This window comes from Natrix helvetica (genome assembly GCF_964273705.1).
Source record: "Natrix helvetica genome assembly, chromosome: 6".
Taxonomy (NCBI): Eukaryota; Metazoa; Chordata; class Lepidosauria; order Squamata; family Natricidae; genus Natrix; species Natrix helvetica.
The window spans coordinates 2,188,559-2,210,276 of NC_138553.1; the positions used below are offsets into that span (position 1 = coordinate 2,188,559).

The 21,718-nt window shown below is 45.9% G+C and overlaps 1 protein-coding gene across 2 annotated transcripts; it reads left to right on the top strand.

The window, feature by feature from the left end:
- The first annotated feature begins 7,222 nt into the window (after window positions 1-7,222).
- On the top strand, window positions 7,223-19,724 carry TSPAN33 (tetraspanin 33). 2 transcript variants are annotated; one of them, XM_081958338.1, is made up of 8 exons: window positions 7,223-7,415; window positions 10,256-10,313; window positions 12,245-12,372; window positions 13,403-13,477; window positions 14,363-14,458; window positions 16,022-16,150; window positions 17,302-17,463; window positions 18,396-19,721. In XM_081958338.1, exons 1-8 carry the CDS (start codon window positions 7,341-7,343, stop codon window positions 18,492-18,494), a joined length of 822 nt encoding a protein of 273 aa, XP_081814464.1. In that variant the 5' UTR covers window positions 7,223-7,340; the 3' UTR covers window positions 18,495-19,721. The 2 variants fall into 2 exon arrangements, with proteins under 2 accessions (XP_081814464.1, XP_081814465.1); XM_081958339.1 differs by lacking the exon at window positions 13,403-13,477 and having other exon boundaries at window positions 18,396-19,724.
- The last annotated feature ends 1,994 nt before the right edge of the window (window positions 19,725-21,718 follow it).

Below are 21,718 nucleotides of genomic sequence, written 5' to 3' on the forward strand. Positions count from 1 at the left end.
GGGCGGACGGGGGGCGGGGAGGAAGGAGCGTTCCACCGCGCATGCGCGCGCGCGACCGGGTCACCTTAGGTGCGAGCGTTTTTTTTTCTCCCGCTCTCTCCCTCCCTCCATACGTCATCCAGAAGAGGCGGGGACTTCAACTCCCAGAATTCCCCGGGGTTGGGTGGGCGGGGCATTGAAGCCACGCCTCTTTCATCTGGCTGGATGGATTGCAGGCCAAAATTCAACAGGGAGAGCCTAGTGCCACATTTTGCTGGATTTTTTGTGTTTTTTTAGCTTCTTGGTTGATCAGCATTCCCTTTTTGTTAATTGTAATTTTTTAATTGAATAAATATTAAAAGCCTTGGACATAGAGCGACCTTTCTGGCTTTGTCACTTCTATACATAGTATGGTATAGTCTTTATTGTCATTGTACAAAATAAATACAGCGAAATTGGTTTAATTTTAGCATAACAGCAAATACAGTTTCCACTTAGCGTACATAGCTACATTCATCTTTTTTTTTTAATAGTTTTTATTAAACATTTTTACCTTTAAAAACGGGGGGGGGGGGGGAATGCAACAAACAAAAAAAGAAAAAACAAGACAAACATAACAATATAAAATAGTTATACAGCCTTCTGTGTCAGCATTCATGTTTAGCCTTTATATATTTATCTATAGTATTCTCCAGTTCCAATTTTACAGTCCTCAAAATGTTCTGTCCGACTGCTTTTCCTCACTTCCAACCATTGATACATTTTGTTCCAGATTTCATAATATTCTGCCTCTGTTTTTGATTTCTAGTGTCAGTCTGTCCGTTTCTGCACAAATCAACATTTTCTTTCATAAAGTAAAGTAAATAAAATAAAAAAAATAAAGCATTTCCTGTATGCTTATGCATAAGGGCGTAAATTTGTGCTTCAATCCTAAATGCTTCTCCAACCTCTGGATGTACTGGGACTACGGACCCCAGAATGCACAGCCACTATGGGTGCTCATTCTCGGGGGTCCCTTTCCAACAAATATGGAATTTCCAACAGGTTGGAGAAGCGATTGGATATTGCACAGAAAAGGAACTCTTTTTTTTCTCAAGAAAAAATATTATTATTTATTACATTTATATATCTATTTATTACAATGCAATAAATGTTATAGATGATAGATAGATAGATAGATAGATAGATAGATAGATAGATAGATAGATAGATAGATAGATGATAGATGATAGATGATAGATAGATAGATGATAGATAGATAGATAGATAGATGATAGATAGATAGATAGATAGATAGATAGATAGATAGATAGATAGATAGATAGATGATAGAGCAAAAAGTTTATTACATTTATCTCACTATGGAAGTGATTCTGGGTGGCGTACAGGGGGAAAAAATGCTGCCCAGGAGGGGAAAAATAAACATTCCCACTGAAACAAACAGACTATAATTCCATAAATGGGAGTGAATTGCACCCAGCAGATTGTACCATTTTTGGGAAAAAAGAAAAGAAAAAAAGGCTTTTGGTAGAAGCTTAAGGATAGTCCTCAACTTAAGCCGACAACAGAGTCCACAAATTATGTTGCTAAGTGAGAAATTTATTGAGTCTCATCCCATTTTATCTTTCTTGCTGCAGTTGTTAAGCAAATCATGTTAAATTAGTCACATGGTTGTTAACTGAATCTGAATTTGCTTGTCAGAAGGTCGTAAAAGGGGATCCTACGACCATGGGATTCTACAACCGTCATAAATGTGAGTCAGCTTTCAAGCATCCAAATGTAAATTGCGTGACCATGGGGATGCTGCAATGGTCATAAGTGTGAACAATGGACATAAGTCACTTTTTTCAGTGCCATTGTAACTTCGAACGGTCACTAAGCGGACTGTTGTAAGTCGAGGACCACCTGGAAAGGCAGGACTATTGTATACCACAGCGTTTTTCAACCTCAGCCAATTAAAGATGGGTGGATTTTAACTCCCAGCTAGACTCCGTTTTCCACAACGACAGCATCCCCATAGTCACATGATCAAAACTCAGACACTTGGCAACTGGCTCCACTTTATGACGGTCCCGAAATCACGTGATCCCCTTTTGCGACCTTCCGATGAGCCAAGTCAACGGGGAAGCCAAATTCACTTAACAACCATGTCACTCACTTAATAGCCGCAATGGTTTACGTCACAGCTGTGGCTGGACCAAAACTCCCTTAATGACTGTCTCACTTAGCAACACACATCTGGGGCTCAGTCGTGGTCGTAAGGTGAGGATTTGCCGGTATTGTGGTGCTTCATTGTTGGAGGTTTTCAAGAAAAGATTGAACAGCCATTTACCAAGGGTGGTATCAGGTCCCCTGCCTTGAGCTGGTGGGGTGGACTAGAAGACCTCCAAGGTCCCTTTCAGCCCTGGAAATCTATGATCTCGTCTCCTGGAAGGGTCCTTTAGATTACATTCCTTGTTTTTCCTCCACCTACTTACATTCCTGTTTCTTTTTTCTCTAAATACTGTTTAGACACTGCGGTGTGGTTAAAGGTCCCTTGGGAGCGACAGAATTCACATAAATCTCACAAAATAAACAGTGTTGTATACAGCAGTGACGTAAACTATCCCCTCATGTGTGTTATTTAACTCAGTCTTGATATGGTACAAAAGATCAAATTTTTTTTTGACCTCTAGTGGATTATAGGAGTAATTTTTTACTCCTAAACTATGGAAACTGTTTTCTCCTCCTATGCAAAAATGCACAAAAGACGGATTATTTTCAATTTACGACCACAATTGATCCCACAAAATTGATGTGGCTAAGTGAGACATGTGCTAAGAGACCTTTGCCCCGTTTTACGACTTTCCCCGCCACATTTGTGAAGTGAATCCCTGAATCCCGCAACGAAGAACACGGTTGTTAAGCGAATCTGGATTCTGCTTGTCAGAAGGTCGCAAAAGGCGACCACTGCGACCGTCATAAATATGAAACTGTTGCCAAGCACCCAAATTTTGATCCCACGGCCATGGGAAAAATGATCATACCTCACTTTTTTTGGCCCCGTTGTAACTTTGAACGGTCAATAAATAAACTGTTGTAATAGGTTTGAGCTGGGCAATTTTTCAGGGTTAGCAAAATTTGTCTTCCGGCTACCCTTCCGGATTTTCTTGGTTGAAAGGAAGTTTAAGAGGAACAGGAACTGAGGCTTAAATGGGGAGAATACTTGATTATTCTTGAATTCTTCAGAAGAGACCGTGAAACTATGAGGTTCCAGAAGTTTCCGCGAGCTACTGAAATGCCCAAGAGAGAGTGAGACTCCAGACGAGGCTTGCAAAAAATATCAGCTTTTATTTATGGCCGTAGCAAAAACTGGGCAACAAAACTACACCCCAAAACATACAAACCAATGCATGTAAGGAATAGCCACCCCCTGCAAGAGGGGCTCAGAGGATTATATACATTCTAGGCAGATAGAAAGAAAGTTTATCCAATCAGAGACAAAGGTTCGTTATCAACTTGATCTTTAAAGCGTCTTTTTGTTCAAGCTCCTGTCTCTACTTTATCTGTGGAGGATTCTTATAGCCTTGTCTCGCTCCGCAGCACAAAATCTGTGCTCCGTTGTGGTTCTAAAAGCTGAATTTTGAAAGTGAGCATGGGCATTTACTGGAAAGACAGAACACAAAAATGATTCAATTCGGGGCAGACATTTAAAAAAAAAAGATGAATTAAATATTATTAATTGTAGAGGGTTCATTTTTTTGCCTCTTGCGCTGGAAAGGAATTTTCAGGCTTCTGTTTGCTTAAGATTTTAGGACTCTCCCAGCACGGAAGGTCTTAAATTGGCTGCAGTTTTTGCAAAACAGAGAAACACAGACTTCCTTGTGTGTCCGTGGGAGGAATTAGGATTATTGGACAGGGCAGGGGAAAAAACAGAAGCATCCTGCCAGCAGAGGCTGCCCTGAACAGGCCCATAAGGGAAGAATGAATTACGGAGAGAAGCAGTTTTGCCTCGGCAAGGATATACCCGAAAATAAAAATACATGAAAATGAAACTTAACTGGAATAGAAACAAGGAACAATCATGAGAAAGAGGAAGAAAGTGAAGGAAGGGACTTTTGAGAACAAATATGGTCAAGCTGCCCCTTTTTCGACACAGATGCCAAGAATTTTCTTCCAAAATCCAAAATATGCATGTCCCGTAAAAATCGTGGCATGCTTAGGCAAATTATATCTTCCAGATGTGCGCAGCTGTGCACAATGGGGCTTGTAGTCCCATGCTCTGGCGCCTCCAGGAAAGCTGTCCTGAAGAGTAAAACCAATTTCATGGGGAAATCATTTGAATTGACATCTAAGGTTGAATTTTAGCCCTCCTTGCCTCTATTTCAAGTTGTAACATTTTTGTTTTGTTTTGAGTTTTTAACATTTTATTTGGCCATCATCCCTCTGTGAGAGAGGTGGGTGGTTTTAAAATGTGATAAAAGAATAACAGTACTAGATAAATAATATATTGGAATAGTATATATTACAGAGTAACAGAGCTGGAAGGGACCTTGGAGGTCTTCTAGTCCAATCCCCTGCTTGAGCAAAAGATGCTGTATCATGTTGTGGCCCACCAGTGCCAACAGAGGTGGCAGTAGATTCGGACAGTGAGGAGGGTTCGGGAGGAACCTGGGCCAGTCCTGGAGTCTGGGGAAGGCTCGGAGGAGGGCTCTGTGTCGGAGGCAGGGGGGGGGGCAGAGGCAGATGCCAGTTATCAGCTGCCTTCAGAGTCAGATATCAGTGGGGCAGAAGAACAGCTGGAACCTGTTCCCAGTGTGCGCATGCACAAAATTGCCAGACGAAGGGAGCAGCTAAAGAACAGGGGTCCACTTGGGATTAACGTTTAGGTTTTAGGTTTAGGTTTTATTAAATTTATAGACCGCCCCCTCTCCCCGCAGGGACTCGGGGCGGTGTACAGACCGTTCATATATAAAAACAACAAAACATGACATAAAACACCAGACAGAACAACACAAACATACAATCTGTATATATAAACCAAACTAATTAAATAATTAAAACAATTCTAAAACCAATTTAAAACCCCAAAAATTTAAAATTTAAAAAGCCATTCAGGAAGGTCAGTAGTGAGTGTTACTTGTATTTACAATTAGGCCAGGCCGGCTAGTCGAAACAGGTGGGTCTTGAGTTTCTTACGGAAGGAGCGGAGGTCCAAGGTAGTTCTAATATCGGGGAGGGAGGTCGTTCCAGAGGGTTGGGCCCATCACAGAGAAGGCCCTACTCCTAGGCACTGCCTGCCCGCACTGCTTAGCGGAAGGTACCCGGAGTAGCCCCTCTCTGTGAGAGCGGATTGGTCGCAGGGATGTGTGGGGTAGAATGCGATCCCGCAGGTAACTAGGTCCCGAGCCATGGAGCGCTTTAAAGATGACAATCAGCACCTTGAAACGCACCCGAAAAGCCACAGGCAGCCAGTGCAGCTCACGCAGGAAAGGTGTTACATGGGAGTACCTAGTACTCCCCATAATAGCCCGCGCGGCTGCATTCTGAACCAGCTGGAGCCTTCGGGTGCATCTCAAGGGGAGCCCCATGTAGAGAGCATTGCAGTAATCAAGACGGGAAGTCACCAGGGCCTGAGTGACTGTGCGAAGGGCGTCCCGCACAGGTGGATGATGAATGGCCCCTCCCAGAGGAAATAAAAGAGGAGCGAAAGGGGAGTGGAGTTTGCAGGAGACAATTAGTTCGCTTAATTGGTTCACGACTCTCCGAGACTCCTTGCCAGGTTTTACAGAGATCGGCCTGGCAGTTCTCCAAGTGAGATAAGGTCTGTGACTGTAAATCCTCCCTCGAAAGGCTTTGCTGGATGTGAATGAGCAGAATTCACAGTCAATTAATAAAAGGGGTTTTTAATCTTAATTCCCAACTTAATTTTTAATACTGCACAAGTCAAAAAGCGCTATCAAAATATCTACAGACCTCTCACATCCTGGACATAAATTGTTTCAACTCCTACCCTCAAAACGATGCTATAGAGCACTGCACACCAGAACAACTAGACACAAGGACAGTTTTTCCCCAAGGACGCCATCACTCTACTAAACAAATAATTCCCTCAACACTGTCAAATTGTTTACTAACTCTGCACTACTATTAATCTTCTGATTGTTCCTATCACCCATCTCTTCCCATTTATGACTGCAGGACTATAACTTTGTTGCTTGTATCCTTATGATTTATTGATTGTTGATTGTTTCCCGATTGCTTATTTCTACCCTATGGCTATCATTAAGTGTTGCACCTTATGATTCCTGACTAATGTATCTTTTATTTTATATACACTTGAGAGCACATGGACCAAACACAAATTCCTTTTGTGTCCAATCACACTTAGCCAATAAATAATTCCTATTCTATTCTATTCTATTTTCTATTTTCTATTTCTATTCTATTCCTTATTGTCTTCTATTCCTTATTCTATTCTATTCCCTCTTCTCTTCTCTTCCCTATTCTATTCCCTCCTCTCCTATTCCTTATTCTATTCTATTCCCTATTCTCTTCTCTTCTATTTCTTATTCTCTTCTATTCCCTCTTCTCTTATCTTCCTTATCCTATTCTATTCCCTCTCCTCTCCTCTCCTGTTCTATTCCTTATTCTCTTCTATTCCCTCTTCTCTTCTATTCCTTATCCTATTCTATTACCTCTTCTATTCCTTATTCTCTTCTATTCTCTATTCTCTCCTCTCCTCTCCTCTTCTATTCATTATAATAATAATAACTTTTATTTCTAGACCGCACCCTTTCCTAGGCAGGACTCGGGGCGGTGTACAGTCATGTCTTATCCTTTTCTATTCCCTCTTCTCTTCTCTTCTATTCCTTATTCTATTCTATTCCCTATTCTCTTCTCTTCTCTCCTCTCCTCTTCTATTCCTTATTCTATTCCATATTTCTTCTTTTCTCTTCTATTCCCTCTTCTCTTCTCTTCTCTTCTCTTCTCTTCTCTTCTATTCAGAATTGTCCGAACAAAACTACTTTGACAGCGTGGGAAGCCGTCCCTTTCGCGCAGGGCGCGCTGCCTTCCGCTTAAGCGCTCCGCGGCGGCTCCTTAAGAGAGTTCCGTCCAGCTGATCGGCCGGACAGGTGGCCGGGAAGCCCAATCTAAAGAGAGGAGGGGAGGGGCGATGAATGAAAGGGGGGGTGACCAATGGGGGGAAAAGGGGACGGCCAGCCAGACCAATCGCCGCGGCGTTTGGCGAGTGGGGAGGGAATACACCTTAAGAGAGTAAAAGATCGGAGCAAACCGGGGTCTTGCGCTGTCTGGAGCGGACTGGTTGGCTGGGCGGAGGCTTGACTTCCTTGCACCCGGGGCCGCTAGGAGCCAGGGTTATGGCCCTTCCCCGGGACCTTGGGGTCAGCCCCCTGGTCAAGTACCTGCTCTTCTTTTTCAACCTGCTTTTCTGGGTAAGTCGGGCAGGAGACGTGGGAAGGGGCGATGCACGCGTGTAGAAAGCGCCCTCGGGGGGGGGGGGTATGCGGGATCCGAGTCTAGCGGGAAATTTGGGCCCCTTGCAGTGGGGGCGGGGGAGGGAGCGCCCAATCCTCCGGTGCTTCCCTTATCCCACCCTCTGGAAACGCGCCGCTCGTTGGAATGCCTGCATTTTTCAAGGGGTGGCGCTCGTGGGAAGGCGTGCATTTTAAAGGGATGGCGCTCGTGGGAAAGCGTGCATTTTATAGGGATGGCGCTCGTGGGAAGGCGTGCACTTTTGAAGGGATGGCGCTTGTGGGAAGGCGCGCATGGGAAAGCGTGCATTTTGAAGGGATGGCGCTCGTGGGAAGACGTGCATTTTGAAGGGATGGCGCTCGTGGGATAGCGTGCATTTTAAAGGGATGGCGCTCGTGGGAAGGCGTGCACTTTTGAAGGGATGGCGCTCGTGGGAAGGCGCGCATGGGAAAGCGTGCATTTTCAAGGGATGGCGCTTGTGGGAAGGCGTGCATTTTCAAGGGATGGCGCTCGTGGGATAGCGTGCACTTTTGAAGGGATGGCGCTCGTGGGAAGGCGTGCATTTTCAAGGGAACCACCCAGATGTCACACTGTAAGATTAATGACATAAGAGTGGTTATGGAAAAATAAAAATAAAAAAAAACTTTTCCAAAAAACACCTCGTATACACAGTGAGGGTTCGAGGCAGACGAGCTGTATTCGAGGATTGGTCTGGCAAAGGTTTTGTATGCCTTAGTTTTCAGTACAATGTTACCGGAGAAGAAGCGTCACAAAATTAGGTTAACAACTTTTAGTGCCTTTTTGGCAGTGCTGTTACAGGGAGCTCTGGCCCTTTAAATCGCTTGAGATGAGTACAGAGCATTTATTAGATGAGAATTCACCACTCCGCTTAAACATTGCCAACCTGGCTGGGGAATTCTTGGAGAAAATCCACCTCCCCCCCCCCCCAAAGCTGCTGAGCCGGCTGAAATATTTGAGTTGAACTTCCCCCAAATCTAAAATTGCTGAGATTGACAACTGCCAATCTAAATCTGGCTCTAATGGGAGGGGTTCTTCCATAGGCGATATGAGAGGGGGGAGGGAGATTCAATACAATACAATAGTAGAGTTGGAAGGGACCTTGGAGGTCTTCTAGTCCAACCCCCTGCCTAGGCAGGAAACCCTATACCGTTCCAGACAAATGGCTATCCAACATCTTCTTAAAGACTTCCAGTGTTGGGGCATTCACAACTTCTGGAGGCAATTTCTGTTCCACTGATTAATTGTTCTAACTGTCAGGAAATTTCTCCTTAGTTCTAAGTTCCTTCTCTCCTTGATTAGTTTCCACCCATTGCTTCCTGTCCTGCCTTCAGGTGCCTTGGAGAATAGTTTGACTCCCTCTTCTTTGTGGCAACCCCTGAGATATTGGAACAATGCTATCATGTCTCCCCTAGTCCTTCTTTCTCTTAAGCTAGACATACCTAGTTCCTGCAACCGTTCTTCATATGTTTTAGTCTCCAGTCCCCTAATCCTCTTTGTTGCTCTTCTCTGCACTCTTTCCAGAGTCTCCACATCTTTTTTACATCGTGGCGACCAGAACTGAATGCCGTATTCCAAGTGTGGCCTTACCAAGGCATTATAAAGTGGTATTAACACTTCACGTGATCTTGATTCTCTCCCTCTGTTGATGCAGCCTAGAACTGTGTTGGCTTGATTCATCCTGTTCTGTTCGCAAAATGTACAAAGGCCCTTCTATCCAGTTGTGGGGTGGGATAAATAATATTCTGGGGGATAAAAATAATGAGGAAATATCTCAGGGGGGGGGATTGGCTAGATCTAGGGAGGTTCTAAAAGTCCCCATTGAAAAAGTGGAGCGGTCCTGGTGGTCTCTGAGTTTGGTGGTTTTCTTGCAGTCGTTTCATAACCCAACTTGGTAACATCATCAGTGCTAGAATGGAGTGGGTTTGCGGAGAGGAGAACTCTGGAGTCCTCGGTGCTCTCTGAGCTTGGTTGTTTTCCTGCAGACGTTTCATGACCCAACTTGGTAACATCAACAGTGCTACAAGGGAAAGGGGTTTGCAGAGAGGAGGAGGAGGAGGAGGAGGAGGAGGAGGAGGAGGAGGAGGAGGAGGAGGAGGAGGAGGAGGAGGACTACTACTACTCTGGGGTCCTTGGTGCTCTCTGAGCTTGGTGGTTTTCTTGCAGACCTTTCATGACCCAACTAGGTAACATCATCAGTGCTATGATGATGAAACCTCACTCCCTTTCAGCACTAATAATATTATCTAATTTGGTAGTGAAGCATCTGCAAGAAAACAGCCAAGCTCAGAGAGCACCCAAGACCCCACAGTCGTCCTCCTCCTCCTCCTCCTCTTCCTCTTCCTCTCCAGAAACCTCCCTGCCTTCTAGCACTGATGGTGTTACCTAGTTGGGTCACAAAATGTCTGCAAGGAAACCACAAACTCCTAGAGCACCATCTCTGACCTCTCGTCCTCCTCCTCCCCCACTCTACAAACCCCACTCTCTTCTAGCACTGATGAATTGGGCCAAAAAATGTCTGCAAGAAAACCCCCCAGCTCTGAGAGCACCAAAGACCCTCATTTCAACCCTGAGCTACAAATATTCTCCAAATCAGAACACAAATATCCTTGATTGAAAAAACCTGGAGATTTACGGTTAACCGTCCAGCCTTGTAACTCCCCCTGTTTCTTCTCCAGATCTGGGGGTTTAAGGAACTTTGAAAGAGGGATCCCCGGGTCCTTTTGACTCCCATTCCTGACCAAGGACCAGTCCTGATGCTTCTGGCTTTTTTTATGTGCAGGTGAGTTCCGTGGTGTTGGTGGCTGTCGGGATCTATGCGCAGCTGTTCAAGCATGGAGGTAAGGTCCGTGGAAATTCTCTGTCAATTCAGGTCATGGTTCTCCCAAAGGTGCTTTTTTCAGGAAGCAACTGGACTTTCTGGGGTTTTTTTTCCTTTAAAGACGTTTTGCTTCTCAACCAAGAAGCTTCTTCACTTCTGACTGGATGTTGGGGAATGGAAGGATTGAGACTCCTTGCAGACAGCGGGTCATTTGCATCCTTTTAGAAGGTCGTTGAGGCCACTTGGAGGTTTTTCTTTTGAAGACGTTTCGCTTCTCATCCAAGAAGCTTCATCAGCTCTGACCGGATGATGGGGAATTGAAGGATTTATATTCTTTGCAGATAGCTGGTCATTTGCATCCTTTTAGAAGGTCGTTGAGGCCACTTGGAGGTTTCTCTGTGTCCTCAGGGCCACCTGAGTGGTGCAAATGGGTATGGAGCCTTCTTGGGATTGAACAGTCCTTTTGTTCCACCCCCATTTCCACCACTCAGGTGACCCTGAGGACACAGAGAAACCTCCAAGTGGCCTCAACGACCCTCTGAAAGGATGCAAACAACCAGCTGTCTGCAAGGAGTATCAATCTTTCCATTCCCTTCCCCCCCATTCAGTCAGAACTGAAGAAGCTTCTTGATTGAGAAGCAAAACGTCTTCAAAGAAAAAACAGGCATCCAGTTGCCTCTTGAAAAAAAGCACCTGTGGCACATGGAGGTAAGACATTGTCAATGAGGGTCCCATCCAGGGATGAAATCCAGCAGGTTCTGACAGTTCTGGAGAACCGGTAGCGGAAATTTTGAGTACCGTATTTTTCGGAGTATAAAAAGCACCAAGGTTTTGAAGAGGCAAATTTAAAAAAAATGTAGGTAGGTAGATAGAGAGATAGAAAAGGAGAGAGAAATACAGTAGGTAGGGAGAGAGAGAGAGTAGTTAAGTAGGTAAATAAAGGGATAGAGAGAGAGAGAAATACAGTAGATAGGTAGGGGGAGAGAGAGAGAGTAGTTAGGTAGGTAGGAAGGTAGATAGAGGGATAGAGAGAGAGAAAAAAAAGACAGTAGATAGGTAGGGAGAGAGAAATACAGTAGGTAGGTAGGTAGGTAGATATTTTCTGGTGTATTTATCCATGTGCTGGAGAAGGAAATCGCTGACAATCTGCAGCACCTAAGACTTTGTTTCTGCTGGGACAGCACTTGATCAATCTAATTCTCGTCAATCACTCTAACTAAAGAGCTTTCTGAAAGGGGGAAAAAAAGTTTTTGCGCTCTGCAAACCTCCCAAAAACGGCCTGTTTTTCGTGAAAACGGCCCTGTATGAATAGCCTTGGGTGGGGGGGCTTGCAGAGTGCTCCTGGGGGGGGGTGCAAAAAAGAGCAAAAAATGGCCCTTTTTTAACGAAAACGGGACCCTTTTTGTCAAAAAAAATTGCATGCATAACCTTATGGAGGCTTATTGAGTGCTGCTGGGGGCTGGGGGGGGGAAACGGCCTGTTTTTTGCTCATTTCTGCCCTCCCCAGCCCCCAGGAGCTCTCTGAAAGCCTCCTAAAGGCTATGCGTGGCCATTTTGGTAAAGGGGGCGGGGTTTCTGGAGGCAAAAAAATGTTGTATTAGATGTATAAGATGCACCGAGATTTTCAGCCTCTTTTTTGAGGAAAAAAGGTGCTTCTTATACTCTGAAAAATACGGTAATTCAGAGAACCGGCAAGTGCCACCTCTGTCTGGCCCCAGAGTGGGGAGGGAATGGGGATTTTGCAGTATCCTTCCCCTGCCACGCCCACCAAGCCACGTCCCCAGAACCGGTGGTAAAAAAAAATTGAATTTCACCACCAGGATTCCAGCCTAGGATTCTCTGGTTTGAGCGAAAGGGAGAGCACAGAATTGAATGGTTCGGTTGATCCAAAAACAATGTTGCTCGCGGGACTCAGATGGACAAACACGTTTCTCTCTGTGTCCTCCGCAGAAGCCACCGTGGCTTGTCTTGCTATGGATCCGGCCGTCTTGCTCGTGGTCACTGGCGCCCTGATGTTCTCCATCACTTTCTGTGGCTGCGTCGGCTCCTTGCGGGAGAACATCTGTCTGCTGCAGACGGTGAGCGGGTCCTCCATGAATGGTCAATGATAGGGACAGCACGAGCCCTGAGACTTATATGCCGCGTTACAGTGATTTTACAGCCCTCTCTAAGCGGTTTACAAAGTCAGCCTCTTGCCCATCCAAAAAATTTGGCTCCTCATTTTACCCACCTCAGAAGGACAGAATGCTGAGTCAACCTAAAGCCGGTCAGGATCGAACTGCTGGCAGTCGGCAGAGTTAGCCTGCAATGCTGCAGATTCACCACTGCACCACTAGGGCTTTCCCTTCCTTTCTTCCTTCCTTCTTCTTATCCATCCTTTCTTTCCTTTCTTCCTTGAAAAACAATCAATTGATAAATATCCTGTGAAGCGTTTGTAAATCAAACTTCGGATGTGTAACTAAAGACCTTGCTTTTATAACTCTGTCGAAACATTTCTGGTGTAATTTTAGAATGTTTATCTGCAAGTAAAATTTTAACTTGTTCAGAAATGCCTTGGCATAGGTTTTTTTTTAAAGTCTAAATAATATTCTGCCAAAAACTCTTAAAAACTTAATAATGAAAGAAAATATGATGCACCGTTTCAAAATAACAATTAGGCCTCTGCTTAGAATAATTCATTTAGTGACTGTTCAAAGTTACAACGCCCATAAAAAAGTGGCTTACAACTGATCCTCACACTTACGACGGTCAACAGCATCCCCACAGTCACATGATCAACATTTGATTGGCAACTGGCATGTACTTATGACGGTTGCAATATTTCTGAATTGAAACTTTCCCCATCATTTCCAGTAGAAATATCGCTTGGGGATTCTGGACTTCTTTAACAACAATGGCGATTCGCTTTACGACCGTGGAAAATGCTTGGTAAAATCGGGTCTGGTCATGCGATGACTCGATTTACAGCCGTGCTTATGATGGAGATTGTGGTTTCAATTGTGGTCGCAAGTTGAGGACCCACTGTATATATTTCTTTCAATTTTCCCAGAGTCCTTGACTGAGATGGGTGGGTATAGAAATGGAATAAAAAATATTTTGTTCCCGCAGTTCTCCTTCTGCTTGTCCCTCCTTTTCCTGCTGCAGCTGGCTGCGGGCGTTCTCGGATTCGTTTTTTCTGACAAGGTGGGTGCAAAATGACTCCAGCCGGCATAAAACATCTGCATCAATTATCATTTGTTCAGGAAATTTGTTCTTTGGGGTGAATCAACCTCTTATGCAGCTGTGGTGACACAGTGGTTAGAATGCAGTATTGCAGGCTAACTCTGCCGACTGCCAGGAGTTCGATCCTGACCGGCTCACGGTTGATTCAACCTTCCGGCCTTCCGCGGTCAGTAAAACCCAGATTGTTGGGGAGAAAGAGGCTGACTCCGTAAGCCGCTCAGAGAGGGCTGTGAAGTGGTATATAAGTCTGTGTGCTAGTGCTAAGTGGGGAGGGAGGGCGGAAGGAAGGAAGGACAGAGAGGAAGGAGGGATGGAATGAAGGAACATAGGGGAGGTAGGGGGAAAAGAAGGAAGGGAGGGGAGGAAGGAAGGAGAGAAGGGGGAAAGAGAACATAGAGAAAGAATGTGAAGATGGAAGGAAGGAAGGATGGTTGAAGGAAAAGGAAGGAGAAAGGATGGATGGATAGAAGGATGGAAGGATGGAAAGAAGAAAGAAAGAAAGAAAGAAAGAAAGAAAGAAAGAAAGAAAGAAAGAAAGAAAGAAAGAAAGAAAGAAAGGAGGGCCATAGCGGCATAATGGTTAGAATGCAGTATTGCAGGCAAATTCTGCCCACTGCCAGCAGTTTGATCCTGACCGGCTCCAGGTTGACTCAGCCTTCCATCCTTCCAAGGTGGATAAAATGAGGACCCAGATTGTTGGGGGCAGAACGCTGACTCCGTAAACCTCTTAGACCGAGCTGGAAAGCCCTTTGAAGCGGTATATAATAATAAAATAATAATAAATATTTATTTCTTAGCCGCACCCTCTCCCGAAGGTCTACATGCTGCTGTTCTTTTTTGTTCCAGGCGCGAGAGAAGATGAGTGACGTGGTCAACAAGGCCATTGTGCACTACCGAGATGACTTGGACCTCCAGAACCTGATCGATTTTGGTCAGAAGGAGGTAGGGCTTGGTGGGACCATCCAGTCCAGGGTCTCTTCTAGCTCTGTTCTGATTGATGCCAATTGTGTAAATTCAGATTTAACGGATATTTGGCTTTATTGGATAGTCTTTTCCTCTACAGCCTGTTGAACTGAGGATTTTACTGTAATAGGAATTGTAGAATCTTAGAACAGAATAGGAAAGAATAGGATAGAATAGAATAGAATAAGATATATGGATGGATGGATAGGATAGAATAGAATAGAATAGAATAAGATATATGGATGGATGGATGGATGGATGGATGGATGGATGGATGGATGGATAGGATAGGATAGAATAGAATAGAATAGAGAATAGGATAGGATAGGATAGGATAGGATAGAATAGAATAAGATGGATGGATGGATGGATGGATGGATGGATGGATGGATAAAATAGAATAGAATAGAGAATAGAGAATAGAATAAGGATAGGATAGGATAGAATAGAATAGAATAGAGAAGAGAACAGAATAGGATAGGGTAAGGTAGAGTAGAATAGAATAGAATAGAATAAGATACATGGATGGATGGGTGGATAGAATAGAATAGGATAGGATAGAATAGGATAGAGTATGGAGCATAGAATAAGAATAGGATAGAATAGCTGGAAGGGACCTGGGAGGTCTTCTAGTCCAACCCCGTGCCCAAGCAGGAGACCCTCTACCATTTCAAAGAGATGGCTGTGCAGTCTCTTCTTAAAAACCTCCAGAAATAGAACTTCTGGTGGCAAGCTGTTCCACTGGTTAATTGTTCTAAGTGCCAGGAAATTTCTTCTTAGTTCTAGGTTGCTTCTCTTCTTGATTAGTTTCCATCTGTTGCTTCTTGTCCTGCCTTCTGGTGCTTTGGAAAATAAGTTGACCCCCCCCCCTATTCTTTGGGGCAGCCCCTCAAGTACTGGAATACGGCAATCATTCTTAATTCTTTTTTCCTGTAGACTGGCCAAACCCAATTCCTGCAACCGTTCTTCCTATGTTTTAGCCTCCCCTAAAATCATCTTAGTTGCTCTTCTCTGCCCTCTTTCTTAGGGCCCTACAACCATTTCTTTAGCAACTGTTCAAAGTTATGGAAGGTGCCGAAAAAACGGTGTCAGGCCTGCAGCCATCTTTTCTTTTGGATCTTTGGCCTGCCACACTTTCTATTATTCTGCTGTGCATGTTCTATTGTGGGAGAGTGGGAGGGGGGGTTATACGGAGTTGGGTGATATGTAGCCATAATAACATTCTTCTTAGAAAGACAAGGTCATCCTTTGTCTCTGCACCTGACAGGATCTGGATGGGTGGAAGCTGCCAGCATGGCAGTGGGAGATGGGACCATGGGATGGACTTGTGGGTGTGGGGGGGGGGGAGATCTTGAACTTTCAACAGGGTGGGGAAAATCAGGAAGCTTTCAGATTCGGGTTTTCCCAGATGCGCCAACGTGGCTCTCTTCATAAATTGGAACTTGGACGAATCCTTTGCCTCGGACTCTGATTTAATTTCGGATGCTGTTTGGAAACCTGACAAAATTGTTTCTGAACTGCCTCTCCTTCCTTTCCATGTAGTTCAGCTGCTGTGGAGGCGTCTCCTACAAGGACTGGTCCCAAAACATGTACTTCAATTGCACACTCCAAAATCCCAGCCGGGAATTTTGCTCGGTGCCTTATTCCTGTTGCCGGCAGCCGGAAGACCAGGTGAGGCAAAACGGATTTAAAAATGTCTTTTTAAAATCACATTTGTTAGATTGGATAATGGAGAGGCACACACAGGCTCAACGGTAACAGCAGCTCTTTATTAAGGACAAGAAGTGAGAACAATCCAGGGAAGGTTGAGTCTGACAGCAGCCCTTTTATAGGGAGCTGTCAGACCCTTCGGCCAATGGGATTAAACCTCTGTTCCCGCCGGAACAGAGGACCTTGGTGGAAACCACTGTAGTTAGAGCAAGTATCTAACAAAATCGATATGGCTGTAAATCTCATGAGAATTGACTCTGGATCAGGGGTCTCCAACCTTGGCAACTTTAAGCCTGGAGGACCTGTAAACCGCTTAGAGAGGGCTGTAAAAGTACTGTGAAGCGGCATATAAGTCTATTTCTAAGTGGGAAGGAAGGAAGGAAGGAAGGATCAGGGTGACACAGTGGTTAGAATGCAGTATTGCAGGCTAATTCTGCCCATTGCCAACAGTTCGATCCTGACTGGGTCAAGATTATTTAGCCTCCGTCCTTCAGAGGTGGGTAAAACGAGGACCCAGATTGTTGGGGGACAAGAGGCTGACTCTGTAAACCACTTAGAGAGGGCTGTAAAAGTACTGTGAAATGGTATATAAGTCTTAAGTGCTATTGCTAAGTGAGAAGGAAGGAAGGAAGGAAGGAAGGAAGGAAGGAAGGAAGGAAGGAAGGAAGGAAGGAAAGGCCTTGGTGACACAGTGATTAGAATGAGGTATTGCAGGCTAATCCTGCCCACTGCGAACAGTTCGATCCTGACTGGGTCAAGATTATTTAGCCTCTGTCCTTCCAAGGTGGGTAAAATGAGGACCCAGATTATTGTTGGGGGACAAGAGGCTGACTCTGTAAACCACTTAGAGAGGGCTGTAAAAGTACTGTGAAATGGTATATAAGTCTAAATGCTATTGCTTGCTCTGCCAATTTTGGGGGGAGAAACCCTTTTACATTCCTGTTTTCCCCAAATGTAGCTGTTCCTTCTTATTCACTCGCTGCCCTGGGGAAAAAAAAAACGTGGGATAATTAAAGAGTCATCGCTCCAGGTGAATAAGTCCACAGATGCTGGCTTGGGGTATAGTTTTGCCTTCTTTGCCTTTGACCCTTTTTGGCTTTTTTCCCACCCAGTTGGTCATCAACACCATGTGCGGTCAAGGGGCGCAGACCCTCAGCTACCCCTTAGCCAGCGAAGTCATCCACACCAACGGCTGCATCGATCGGCTGGTGGATTGGATGCATAGCAACCTCCTGCTCATCGGGGCAGTGGCCCTGGGCCTCACCCTCCCCCAGGTAAGGAATAAGGAGTTAGGATATAAGAACAAGAATATAAGAATAAGAATAAGGAATGAACAAAAAGTGATAAGCAATAAACAAGATGAATAAGAAATACGAATAAGGAATGGGAATTAGGAATAGGAATTAGGAATAAGGAATAGGAATTAGGAATAAGAATTAGGAATAGGAATTAGGAATAAGGAATAAGGAATAGGAATAAGGAATAGGAATAAGGAATAAGGAATAGAATAAGGAATGAGAATAGAATAAGGAATAGAATAAGAATAAGGAATAATAGAATAAGGAATAGGAATAAGAAATAGGAATAAGGAATAGGAATAAGGAATAGAATAGAATAGGAATAGAATAAGAATAAGGAATTAGACTATAAGAATATAGAATAAGAATAAGGAATAAGGAATACAAATAAGGAATAGGAAATAGGAAAAAGGATAAGAATAAGGAATAAAAATAGAATAAGGAATAAGGAATAGTAGAATAGGGAATAATAGAATAAGGAATAGAATAGGAACAGAAGGACTCTATTCCTTATTGGCCAAGAGTGATGGGACACACAAGGAATTTGTCCCCGGTGCTAAAGCTCTCAGTGCACACATAAAGAGTAAGGACTCCATTGTAACTTTTGCTAGGTGAAGCACGCAACACAGGGTCTCTTTCTGGAGGACAGGTGATCATGGGTGCAGACCGGTCCAAATTGCACCTGGTCCTCGATGTTGCAAGGGTTCCCTTAGTGACCATTGCAACTTAGAATGGACCTCCCGGTGATAATAGGCGGTGGTAGACAATATTGAACCCCAAATTTCTGTTGCAAAGCGAGACATTCGTTAAGTGAGTTCTGCCCCTTGCTGATGAGACAGACTGAGCTCTTCTCACGTTTTGTGTCCTTTTTGTGTTTCTCTCCCTCTTTCCCTGATTCACCGGTGCAGTTGATTGGCATCCTGTTGTCCCAGGTCCTGGTCAGTCAGATCAAAGACCAGATCAAGTTCCTGAGCTACAACCAGCGACATCGGACTGATTACTGGTAGCCAAGGCCAGGCATCAAAAGGACTCAAACAGCCCCTTGGTTGAGGAGCAGAAGATGTCCAAGAACTTCCTGCTTGGAGGTCTTCAGGAACTGGAAAGATCTCCATTCCAGCTGAACTTCCAGGAACTTCAGAGGTGGACACCACCTTCTCCCTTTCTCCTGAATTTAGGAAGAAGATCCCCCATAAGGTGGACTTTGAGGGAGCAGGATGGGAAGAGCGTTGACGAGGTTTTGAACTTAGGTGTTGGAGAAGACATCCCAGAAGGCCAGTGGTGGGATTCAAATAATTTACCAACCAGTTCTCGGCCCTAAAGACCAGCTGGGTAGGTGGGGCTCAGTGGTCATGTGATCATGTGGGCGTGGCCAAGTCAATGTCACTCAGGTCGATGGGCGCTTCCCCTTAGTTGTTACAATGTAATCAGGTTTAACCGGAGAGGCAGTTTCTGTAAGCAGGGCAATAAAGATTAAAGGCTAGAGACAACGCCAGAAGGTTTCCTTCCTGCCTTCCTTACAGGATTAGCCCTGTGAAGTGGGGAAAAACAAAATGAGATTTCTTCCAACAACCGGTTCTCCGAATTGCTTAGAAAGTTACCAACCGCTTCTCCCAAATAGGTGTGAACCAGCTGAATCCCACCACTGCAGAAGAGCAACCAAGAAAAAAATAGACCCAGATGGATCATTGAAGACACCTGGGTAGATTTCTCACTCAAGTCATCAATGACCAGGCTCAGATCATTCTATGGCAGACACTTTGTGTGAAGGTCCAACTTCTGGAGAATGTTCTGAAGTTGGGACTATTCTGACCGAGGCTTCCCGAGAGCCTGAAGCCAACTCCTGGTCCCGATAAAAAACCCTTTTATTAATTGTCTGTGAATTCTGCTCCTTCACATCCAGCAAAGTCTTTCAAGGGAGGATTTACAGTCACAGACCTTATCTGGCTTGGAGAATGGACAGGCCGATCTCTGCACAACTTGGCCAGGAGTCTTGGAGAATCACGAACCAATGAAGTGAACTAATGGTCTCCTGCAAACTCCACTCCCCTTTTGCTCCTCTTTTATTTCTTCTGGGAGGGGCCCTTCATCGTCCCCCTGTGGCCTTACTCCCAAGTCCACCCCTGTTCTTTAACTGTTCCCTTCGTCTGGCGCATGTGCCCACTGGGAACAGGCTCCAGCTGTTCTTCTGCCTCACTCATGTCTGACTCCGAAGGCAGCTGATAACTGGCATACGGCTCTGGCCCCCTCTCTGCCTCCGACACAGAGCCCTCATCCGAGCCTTCGCCAGACTCCAGGACTGGCCCAGGTTCCTCCCCAGCCCTCCTCACTGTCCGAATCTGCTGCCACCTCCGCTGACTGCTGGAGGGCCACAATAGGGACAGATGGAAAGAAAGAGAGGAGGTAGACCAGGGAGATGGACTCAGCTAAAAAGGGGTGAACTGTTGGAGGCCCAGAATCAGATTGGGGACCGATTGTCCTGGAGAACATCTACGTGGTCGCTAAGAGTTCACACCAACTTGATGGTGCATATTCTGGTCGTTCTTGACTTACGACCACAGCTGGGCTCAAAATTTATGTTGCTAAACAAGATATTCATTAAATGAATTTTGCCCCATTTTACAACCTTTCTTGCCAATGTCGTTAAGTGGATCACTGCAGTGGTTAAGTTAGGACAGGGTTGTCCAAACTTGAGAACTTTAAGACTTGTGGACTTCAACTCCCAGAATTCCCCAGCCAGCATGGCTGGCTGGGGAATTCTAGGAGTTGAAGTCCACAAGTCTTAAAGTTCCCAAGTTTGGACACCCCTGAGTTAGGAACATGATTGTTAAGTGAATCTTGGCTCGTCAGAAGGTCGCAAAAGGGAATCACAGGACCCTGGGACATTGCGGCCGTCCTAAGTATGGGTCAGTTGCCAAACATCTGGATTTTGATTCCGTGACTGTGGGGATGCTGCAACTGCCATAAAGTGTGAAAAGCGGTTGCAAGTCCCTTTTGGTGGTGCTGTTGTAATTTCAAACCGTCACTAAACCGAATGATTGTAAACCGACGACTACAGTATCTGTCGTGGAGTGTGGCAATGAGTGGACTTCAACTCCCAGAATTCCCCAGGCAGCAAAACTTGAAGTCCGCCAGGCTTCAAGTTGCCATGGTTGGAGACCCCTGCTCTAGAGGACCAAGGGAGGGGAGCGGTTGATGCCATCTTTCCATTTTGGGCAGGGGGGGGGGAATCTTCTTCACAGCCCAGACTTAAACCGTCTTCTGTACAGACCAGGGATGAAAATTGCAACTGAGGAAATGGTTGGTCTGGGTTTGAGACTCCCCTTCTGTTTTGTCGCTGGTGATCCTGTCCGTGGGCTCTGTCTGTCTGGATCCTCGGAGAGAATCCTTGCTGAAACCCCCTTCCCCAGGCAGCCCCTGCCTCCTGAGACCCCAGGAACCAGCCCCTCCCTGCTGACCCCCTCCAGCAAGCAGCCGCCCCTCCCGGCTGAGCCCCCCAGGAACAAACCCCTCCCAGCTGAAACCCCCTCCCCCTGGCCAGCCACTCTCTGTAGAAACCCCCCTTCCCCTGCCAGCCTTCCTTGCTGACCCCCCCAGGAAACAGACCCTCCCTCTCTGCTGACCCCCCCTCAGGAACCAGGCCCCCCCATTCACCCACCCGAAAACAGCCTCTCCCTGCTGAGCCCCCCCAGAAAACAGCCCTTCTCTGATGAGCTCCCCAGGAACCAATCCTTCCCTGTTGATTCCCCCCCCCCAAAGGAACCAGCTCCCCCCCTGCTGCTTCTCCACAACCCAGCCTGCTGAGACCCCAGCCATCAGCCCCTTTCTGGTGACACTCCCCTAGCAGCCAGCCCCTCCTTGCCCCCCCCCCCAACAACCAGCCCCTCCCTGTTTGAACCCCCCTAGTGGCCGGCCCCTCCTCTCCGCCCCCTCCAGCAGCCGGCCCCTCCCTGCTGACGTGCAGAGGGAGTGGCTCTGGAGCCTCCTGGGAGAAGTGGGCGGGGGGGGGGGGGACCACCCAGGCGAGCCCCCCCCTTTCCCAGCAAGCAGGGGCTCTGGAGAGAGAGAGGCAGACTCTCCCCCTCATCTGTTCTGAGGCCGGCCAGCTGTGCCACGTCACAGGCTGGCCAGGCAGGGAGAGGACACCAAGCTGGACAGCGGAGGGGTGGGCTCCTCCTGGGGTAGGTGGGAGGGGGAGGGGGGATGGGCTCCCCCTCAACCCCTGGAAAGATTT

Coding starts and splice junctions, on each gene's coding strand:
- TSPAN33 (XM_081958338.1), top strand. CDS start 7,341: ATGGCCCTTCCCCGGGACCTTGGGGTCAGCCCCCTGGTCAAGTACCTG. Junction 10,314..12,244: donor GCAGCTGTTCAAGCATGGAG/GTAAGGTCCGTG, acceptor TGTCCTCCGCAG/AAGCCACCGTGGCTTGTCTT. Junction 14,459..16,021: donor TCGATTTTGGTCAGAAGGAG/GTAGGGCTTGGT, acceptor CTTTCCATGTAG/TTCAGCTGCTGTGGAGGCGT.